Source organism: Coffea eugenioides, chromosome 5, assembly GCF_003713205.1.
Source record: "Coffea eugenioides isolate CCC68of chromosome 5, Ceug_1.0, whole genome shotgun sequence".
Taxonomy (NCBI): Eukaryota; Viridiplantae; Streptophyta; class Magnoliopsida; order Gentianales; family Rubiaceae; genus Coffea; species Coffea eugenioides.
This window is the reverse complement of record NC_040039.1, coordinates 7,633,140-7,642,516: the sequence shown is the minus strand read 5'-3', so window position 1 is coordinate 7,642,516 and position 9,377 is coordinate 7,633,140. Positions and strand designations below refer to the sequence as shown.

General features: G+C 37.5%; 1 protein-coding gene across 1 annotated transcript; it reads left to right on the top strand.

Annotated features, from left to right (window-relative positions):
• Nucleotides 1-266: 266 nt before the first annotated feature.
• Nucleotides 267-9,105, top strand: LOC113770762 (switch-associated protein 70). The gene is made up of 10 exons (XM_027315338.1): nt 267-430; nt 576-680; nt 2,647-2,708; nt 2,809-2,892; nt 3,034-3,065; nt 3,248-3,329; nt 3,624-3,852; nt 7,082-7,309; nt 7,433-7,725; nt 8,438-9,105. Exons 1-10 carry the CDS (start codon nt 407-409, stop codon nt 8,796-8,798), a joined length of 1,500 nt encoding a protein of 499 aa, XP_027171139.1. The 5' UTR covers nt 267-406; the 3' UTR covers nt 8,799-9,105.
• The last annotated feature ends 272 nt before the right edge of the window (nt 9,106-9,377 follow it).

Below are 9,377 nucleotides of genomic sequence, written 5' to 3'. Positions count from 1 at the left end.
TTAACATCAATCTTTTCAATCTATACACACGCATTGAGTTTGCTTCAATCCAAAGTGTATAGAAATCTTCTTATACCTAACCAAAACAACTAAAAAAGCCCAAAAAAAAAAGAAAGAAAAGAAACAACTAAATAAAAGGAAAAGAAAAGAAAAAGAAAAAAGGAAAAGCAGAATTGGTTGAAACAGTAGAAAGTGAGAGTAGAGTTCCTTACAACTACAAGTCCATCCATATAAATATCAAACCTAACGACCAGTAACAACTAATCCAAATGCTACAACTCATAACCCCTCACTCTTTTTCTCCTAAATCCTCTTCTCCTCCTTATAGTAAAAACCCCAATTAAAGTAAATTAAATTTCTTTACAAAAACTTTCCCATTTCTTCCATCGATTTCTCTTCATCATTGATGGCTACCAATGGAGCTCCTCTGGTAAGTGCCCTTTCTTTCTTCCTTTTTTTTTCACTGTATTTCTGTATTGATCGCGGATGATTGTACTGTGAATGGGGGAGGAAAAGAATAGTGTTGATTATAGTGATTTAATTCTTTTTTAATTTTGGGAAAATTTTTGTGTTAGGGCGATGGGGATACGAGGACGAGCTTGGAGAAAATCAAGCGGCAATTGGCTTCTGGTTCTGGTCGGAATTTACTGCAAGGTCCTCTGCTGAAACGATCGGAGACGGTAAGATTGGAAAGAGGGGAAATGATGTCTTTTTGTGCTTTTCTTTAGCTTTCGGTTTTTGGTTTTTGCATGTTTATTTTGGATTTTTCTTAAGCTGCAGCTGATTAGGCTTAGTCTGAGGGTGTGAGGTAATTCTTTGGTTTATTAGGACCAATTTGTAGGGTTTAATATGTGTGTACTAGCTTTGTTATTTTGTAAGGCTAGTGAAATTCCGCTTCCTGCTGTTATATGGGAATCACGGGGCTGAACTAGAGACTAAATATCTATAATATTGGTGTTTTTAAGACCCCTTATGGGCTCTATTGATCATTCGTTGTTTTGCTATGACAAGATAGGTTGTCCGGAGTATTGAAATGGGGGAGGAATGATCATTTAGTCTGATGAGATTGGTGTTTTCTCTCTTAATTTCTTATTTAGTTTTTATGCTTACTCAGTTCTGCTTATTTGGGTTGTGGGATGTCTGATTTGAGTAAAAGATTTAATACGTCTGGGTCCATTCCAGTAGGCAAAGATTAGAAAATGTCATAGCTGATACCAAAGACGTGTGACTTGAAATGAGTCCTTTTATTTATTTATTTATTTATTTTATCTATTTATGTTTTGGGCACAAGATGTGCTTTTTAAAAAGGACAAGAAGTCCATTTTGAGTGCATCTTGTGAAACTATATGATGATCCCCAGTTATGGAGGAATTGAAAAGAGACTGGACTATATGACAACCACCAGTTATGGAGGAACCGAAAAAAGACAGGTTTATTGGTAGGTAGTCTTTATCTGAATTGAACAGATAAAATTTCACAATTCAAGGTTCCTTTAGCTTGCCTGAGAGTTCATGTATCTGGTTTTTCAGTTGTTTTTGACTCGAGCAGTGACTGAAGAGGATTAACAATTTTGAAAAGATTCTTAAGTAGAGAGTTGAGGATGAATGCAACTTACTCCATTCAAAGCCATTTTATGCAGAAATGATGAAGGGGGAACTTGGCTTTAAGAATTACTGAACTTTTGGTCAGAATTTATCAGGGCACCTAGTAATTTAAGGATTTTCACTTGAAAGTGAATATAGCAGTTTATGCACTTCCATGATATTTCTCTGGAGAAATTAAAGATGTTTGTTCATATTGACATGCGAACTGCAATTTGTCAGTGTCTCAAGAAACAGATTAGTGCAGGGGCTTTAGAAATCAATAGACTAAGGAAGAGAAGGTGTTTAAGCTGTGTACTCTGGGATGTAGAGCGGACTTTTGGGAGTGTGTGAGTTTTGAATTGATGCTTCCCATGGTATTAGTGTTCTTTATATTGATAAAATTACTTCTGATTGAAGCTTTGACTTAGCATGAATATGATGGCTAACTATTTTATTGCTCTTGGAGAAAGATTTTTTTCATTCACAGATTTCTGAAATTTTTTTCCCATGTAACTGAAGCATTTTAGATGTCTCATATCAACATCCATTCTTTTAGGAGCCATACCTGAGATTTTTCATTTTTTCTTTTTAATTACGATGAAGTATGTGATTTTAAAATTCTACAAATTAACAAAATCCTTTTATTGCATTATTTCTGTGTCAGTAATGGTCTTAAGAAGGAAGTACACTTTGTTACATGAGATGGTCAATGATTCTTCTTAGCTGTTCAGATGTAGGTCTGCTATGTAGATTTTCTTTTTCTGTTTTCTTGGCGGAGTTTAACTATTTGCCAGATTTCACTCCTTGGGGCTTACAAGAACACTGAGAGAAAACAAAACCTGTCAGACACAAATTGAAATGACACTGTCCTCTCCCCCCCCCCCCCCCCTCTTCCCTCTACAACACCCCCAAAAAAAAAAAAAAAGAATTTGACATGCAAAGTGACCAGTAGGTCCCTAGTATAGATTTGGTGGTGGCTGTGTGTAACTGTGGGTATGTATATGATCCGTGTTATTTTGGATTCACCCAATAGCTAATGTGGATTTCTTGTCTGTCTCAATAGCTGAGAAAATGGAATGAGAGATGGGTGATCTTGGACCCAACTACTGGAAAAATGGAGTACAAGTAAGATATTACCAGCTAGTTTTTTGGTCCTCTTGTTTTTGTTATTTATCTTTGTTATTATAGTGCAGCTATTTACTTGTGTTGCTTTTTGAGTCTTCAGGACCAGGAGAAACGAGCCTGCTGTCAAGGGGACCATTGTGTTTGATGCAAATAGCACAATAACAATATCTCCTGTAAACTTCCAGTAAGATTATTGTTGCTACTTTTCAGTTGAATTTAGTGAACTAAATTTACTGTCTTTTTCAAGTTCTCAAGTGTGTTAGTCTTTTGTTTTGGTTTTAAGCTAATGCTATCTATTGTGTCTTATCTTGTTCCTCTGACTCAGTGGGCTACCAAAGTATGATGGCTGCTGTTTCTGTATCCATCTTTACTGATCTAAACTTCTTCTTCTTCTTCTACTTTTTTAATCTTGCTTATCTTTTCTAACAGAGTAAGTAAGATGGTTGGGAAGGGGGAGCATGGAGATTGTTACTCTCCAAACGACTTTGTTTTTTTTTTTTTTTTTTTTTGCTTGTTTGATGCTTAACTGTTCTCCTTAGATATTGGGACACCACAGAAAAAGGACTACTTCCTGTGCGCAGAATCTCCTGGTGCTGCTAGAGCTTGGTTATCTACTTTACAGTGAGTTATCAGCTCTTTGAAAAATCACCCCTATGAGTACGTATAATAGCGGATATTCCATGTGTTAGAATTTTCAATATAAGTTTCATGCTTTGTCATGAACTCAAATTTCGTAATTCAATACTTTTTACTTTTGGGTTTCATCCATGTTATTCTTATGACAGAAGAGGATCCTTAGATGGCTCTACCTGTATCTTGCAGTTGCATGTGGTCGTTACCTTTTGCTATAAATCTTATATCAAAGATTGTGTTAACTTTCCTTTTTGCCCTTTTTTGGCCTCATATCAAAACCAGTGCCACACAACTTGTTTTAAAAGCTCATAAAGAGGCTGTGAATTCCTTGAGTGGGAATGGATCGACAAAATTAGGGACAGTTGCCACAGTGGTTGCTGCTGCTAATTCAACAGCTATAGAGGCATCTAAGGAAATTGAAGCAGCAATGCAGATTACCATGAGAAATGCATTAGGAAACATGTTAAATAGGACTGCTGACGGTCCCATGGATGACCTATCAATTATGAAGGTGAGTTTGGTACCTATCATTGTGCTTTTATAATTGTATTGCAAGCAATAGTGATGGCAGGTACAGAGAATTGGTAAACTTGGTCCCCTTTGTTGCCTCGTCTTGTGATAATTTCATAATTACAGATACTTGGTTTGTTAAATAGGAATTTTTGCTTCATTACTGTGCTTAATGTGTTAAAAAGTATTTTTCATACGCTTGGCTGTTACCATAATGCTGCTTGATTTCATGTTAAAGTTTCTTCTGTTTAATTGCTTAGTGCCTATTTGCACCCAAAAAAATAAAGAAAAAGAAAAACTTAGTGCTTTATTTATATTTGAGATTGGATATCTCTGTCTTGGTAATGGCAAGAACTTGCACTTCAGGATCTGAGTTTATCAAAATGCCAGAACTCCTAAATCTTAAAAATCTCAAGTGCTCTGCACTTTACCGTAATTTTTGTGAATTTTTGGACCATTAATCAGCTTGACTGCCAATGAGTTAAAGCTAGATTCTGCTCCACTCTTAAGTGCCTGGATGGTTCTTTCATTGGTGCCCTTTATCAAGGAGAGCTTGTAAGCTTTCTGTGGAATCATATAGGGATTGTTAAGAGACAAAACTCCATGTCGATTTCCCAAGAAAGTAATGTTATCTTGGGCAAATTTCAGAAGAGTATTGTTCCTTAGGACACCTTGTACCACACAGGATTTCCAGGATTAACTCCATTCCAGGATTTTCAGGATTAACTCTATTACAGTTTTGTGACAGGATTAGGGTGAAACAATGCCACCCAGCTCGTTACCCCTTTGGGTTTGGGGTCCCTTACCAAGTTGTGCACCTGATCATATATGTAGTTAAACTAACTCCATATAATGTTTCTATAGAAAACTTTTTAGACTGAAAATACAGCTATTTGTTGTCTTTTAAAGAAAATTCGAAGTTTTCTTTACTCATATAGGAAAAGTGCTGTTGTCATCATGTATTTATCTATTTTTCTTGAATATAGCACATTTATTTTTTTTTCAATTTCTTTTGTAAATAATTCAATGGGCGCAGTGGAAGAGATGGATGCAAAATTTCTGTTTATCTGTACGAGTTTGTGTGCATATATATTAGTTTGATGTTAGTGACTACAACGTTGTTCTACTGAGTTGTTTTACTGAGAAATTTGTTGATTAGATCTTTTGAGTCGATTGTTTAGGTGACCACTTTTTGTATTAAATTATCAAGTTCACTGCAGGGATTTTTTTTTTTGGCCCCTTTTTATTAGTAGGTTACCCTACTAATAAAGAACTCAGAATATTAAGTGGGAGGGAGTCTGGTAAACCAAATCTTGTAAAGGTCTGGGTTGGGTTTTGGTAGCATATATAGGGCTTGCATTATAGATTACCTAATTGAGCATGTATCTGCGCCTATCACATATCCGTAGTCTAATTGGGAGTCGGTTTTCAGCTTGACGCGTAGGCATCTTAACGTGGTAATGGAGTTGGGTTCAGTGTTTTTATTCCATTCGAGCCGGTTCACAGTTTCAAATGAGACTGAGTTCATTCCTAGTCAATCTGAGTTTTTATGGGCTCTTGTTAATCATGAGTCGTGTGTGACACAGGTGTTAAGGGAGAGTGTTTAATCAAATTAGAGGGATCTGAAAATAAATTAGTGCAATCTTGAGCTATTTTGCCAATTGCTAATCTGATTGCTAATTGCTAATTGGTTTTTAGCTTATTGAAGTTGTTTTACAAATGTTAGCATACTTTGTCGTTGTGACGACCTATCTATGAATTTACTGGCATTTTTTGTACATTTTTTCTGCGCCCATGCCTCTTGTATAATGTTGCAGAAATTCTTTTACACATCAGAAATAAAGATGGTGCTACGATAGAAATATTGCATTACATCGTTTCTTGTATAAGCAAACTTAATGGAACTAAAAGCTTCCTGTTTAGGTACATATAAGCCTTTGGTGCACTAGTAACAATTTTGAAATCCTACTGTAAGGAAAAGCATTCATTACTGTTTGATGAACAATGCTAAGCAAATTATTTGGTTTTTCATATTCATGTCGGGTAGAATGTTCTGAAGTGCTAAAGCAATGCTTGATCCTCAAAAGTTAGTAGTAATTTTAAATTCTCACTCCCTCTGTTTTTCCTTGGAGAAACTTGCAAAACAACTCTTTTGATGACAAAAGCAGTTTTGTGGTAATTGGTGTGCTTACTCTTCGAATATGAACACTTTAATTGCCTCTCTCCAAATATCTATCTCTGGGTCCCACAGCAAAGTTTTGTTCCTCATTTGTCTCCTGTTTCTTCGTCTCATTTTCTCTTAAAAATCCCTTCCAGACAACCCACACGTCTCTCTCTCTCTCTCTCTCTCACACACACACACACACACACACACATTTCCTTTCTCTACCCGAAAATGTCACATGAAGATTCTTTCTTTCAAACTTAATTTCAGTTCATGGAACTAAAAAAGAAGTAAAGATTGGGGAGGGAGAAGGAAGGGGGTTGCAAAAGAAGAGACTGATGCTTCTTTTTTTTTTTTGGGTGGTATGAATGGTTGGGGCACCCTTAAAAGTGATTGTTGCAGAAAAAGGGAAAGGGGAGAGACGCAGAGACAGAGAGATAGAGATGTTTGCAGAAAGAGGAGACTGATGCTTGCTTTGTGGTTGGAATGGTTGGGGCGGCCTTGAAGTGATGGTTGCAGAAAAAGGGGAGAGGGAGAGAGAGAGAGAGAGAGCAGTGTGTTGGGTGTATCCGGTGGTGGCATGGGGTGAGAAGAGAGAAAGAGGAGAAGAGAAAGTGAAAGGTGTATGGTGCAGTGGCTGTTATCACATTTTGAAGGTAGAATTTGGCAGGTTTTAAATGGTTCTAGCTGAGAGGTGGCAGCAGAGATTAGATGGTTCAAACTGGGAAGGGAAGGTTGGTTAAGGATTGGGTAGGGCTGGGACAGTAAACTGTAATGGGTGGTGTATCCTGAAAACAGTTAATTAAAGTCAAAGTGTGTCGAATTACTATCAAAGGTAAGCTTTTCAATTAATTTAAATTTGCTCTGGCAGCGTCAACATCCTTTTCAGCCGTCCATGCTTATGAGAAACAACTGAGCATTTTTGGCCTAACCGGCCAATTTGTTAGTTTTCTTTTGATGCTTAGGCTTGTATGGGACTGAAATGCATCTCTCTCTTGCTATCTATATATATATGCTGTTTGGATGGTCTGTGGCTAGTGGTTAATATGATAAATTCATGTTGTAGGAAACATTAAGAGTGAAGGATGAAGAGCTGCAAAATTTGGCTCGAGAACTTCGTGCTAGGGATTCAACAATAAAAGAATTAGCAGAAAAACTTTCTGAAACTGCTGAGGCTGCTGAAGCAGCAGCATCTGCAGCTCACATGATGGATGAACAAAGAAAAATTGCATGTGCAGAGGTTGAGCGTTTGGCCAAAGACTATGGGAAACAGCTAGAGTCATCCATGTTGAAGGTGTGCCTTTTTTTAATCCTACCAATTTTTCAGATCTTATCGTATTAGTCAGCTGCCTTGAAGGTTTTTGGAATTTTAGTATGTATTTATCTATATTTAGTTGATGTGCTGTTGAATATGTAGCTAAGGGAGTCAGGAGACAGGGTTGTGGTGCTCAGCAAAGATAGAGATCAGCTTATAAAGCAAAGAGACTCTGCCATGCAAGAAGCACATTTATGGCGTACTGAGCTTGCGAAAGCAAGAGAACGGGTTGTAATATTGGAGGGAGCTGTTGTCAGGGCTGAGGAAAAGGCTAGAGTTGCAGAGGCTGAGGCAGAAGCTAGAATAAAAGCTGCAGCAGAAAAAGAGGCTGCAGCCATTAAAGAGAAACAAGAATTGCTGGCATATATAAGTGCATTACAAGAACAACTAAAAAGGTTGGTCCTTAATGAGTCATGTGTAGATGCATGGCTTGCTTATTCTGTATTGAGTTTGTTGGCCTTCATTTTCCTAATTTTTGGAGTTGGTCACAGTTCAGACCTATTGTTGATTAGAGTAATTAAGGCAAGAAAAAGAGGTGCATTGGGAAGAGGATAGGATTGAAGAAAGGTGTTCATTTAGTGATTAAATAAAAGAAAACTGTAAGAAATTGTGTGATGGGGGTAAGGAGCAGTTTCAGATGAATTGATGAGGTGTACAGGACAAGAAACACAAGTTCATACAAAATAAGTAACTCAATATGGATGCAAACTCTTTAATATTTCAACCTTAAATGGAACCAAACATTTGAGAAGACATCTAAACCTTGTGAGGTCCTTAAATTCCAAGCTTTCTCCATTGGATGGAATGGAAATATCAAGCTTCCTCCATTAGCAAAAATCCTGGAACAGGAGACGGTCTAAATGAAGATATGATCACTCAGAGCTAGCAATTATCAGAGTAAAATATACTTAGTAAAGGTCTTTCCTTTCCTGGTGTAAAACATGTTTCTCCCATATGTTTGGACCTACTTTCATGTGATAATTGGGCTTGCACTTATTTTTGCTGTTTCTGTCCCCACCTTTTTTTTGGGTGGATAAAGATCCTTTTTCCAAATGGCAATTGTACATTTCAGGTTCTTGATAAATCGAAATCCTTATCTGTCTACAGGCAGCAGGTTGACACCAAACAAGTATTTGAGGAGAAATCCGAGTCATGTTCTGATAGTAGTAACGTTCCTCTGACCAAGCATGTGGATCCATCAGAGGAGAATGTCGATAAAGCATGTTTAAGTGTTTCTAGGGCTATTCCTATGAACAGAGAAAGTATAGTTCATCTTGCGGTGGACCCGGCCAACATGGAGCCAAGTGGAGACGGAGAATGGAATGACATTCAAACAACAGAGGCACGAATAGCTGACGTGAGAGAGGTTGCACTTGAGACCGAAAGGAGCAGCCTTGATATACCTGTAGTCAGTTTGCCTGTAGATACTGAACATGAGCAAGGAGTGAACTCTTCTCATCAGCCGTAGGGTCAATTCCATCCTAAAAGGTCCGAGTCATTGACATAAAGAAAGAAGCTTTTTCTTTCTTTCTTTCTTTCTTATTATTATTTTTTAAAAATTTTATTACGGTCTTGTGTATGGTGCTAAATTTTTGGAAAGCATACCAGGTTCTTATTTAATGTTGATATCAGGTTCCATTTTCTTGGTAGAATGTAGGACCAAATTTTCATATTGATCCATTACTATGTTGTGTGTAGCTGTTGACTGCTTATGTTCCTTACAATGGCATCTAAAAACCAAAATCAAAAGAGGCTTTTTCTTCCCTGTTGCATGACACCGTGAGTTGTAATTTAGTGAATTTACTTTTTTTTTTCGATTGTCATCTCTACTCCTACTTTTACTCCTACTCTATCTACGGGAGAGGCTCAACTGAGCCTGTGGAGACCGATGGGGACAGAATCACCACCGGACCAGACGGGTGCACTACACATCCGTCTGGATTTGAAGCAAAGCCACAAGAGTGGCATATTTGGTGGGACCACCCCACCAAAGCCTTAAGGGCTTGGTGGTGGCCACCAGCCCAAGAGCTGGTGGTTTAGTGAATTT

Excerpts from the sequence above, each read along its gene's own strand:
- LOC113770762 (XM_027315338.1), top strand. The coding sequence starts at position 407 with ATGGCTACCAATGGAGCTCCTCTG. Across the intron at positions 2,709-2,808 it reads ACTGGAAAAATGGAGTACAA|GACCAGGAGAAACGAGCCTG; the intron begins GTAAGATATTAC and ends TTGAGTCTTCAG. Across the intron at positions 7,726-8,437 it reads TTACAAGAACAACTAAAAAG|GCAGCAGGTTGACACCAAAC; the intron begins GTTGGTCCTTAA and ends ATCTGTCTACAG.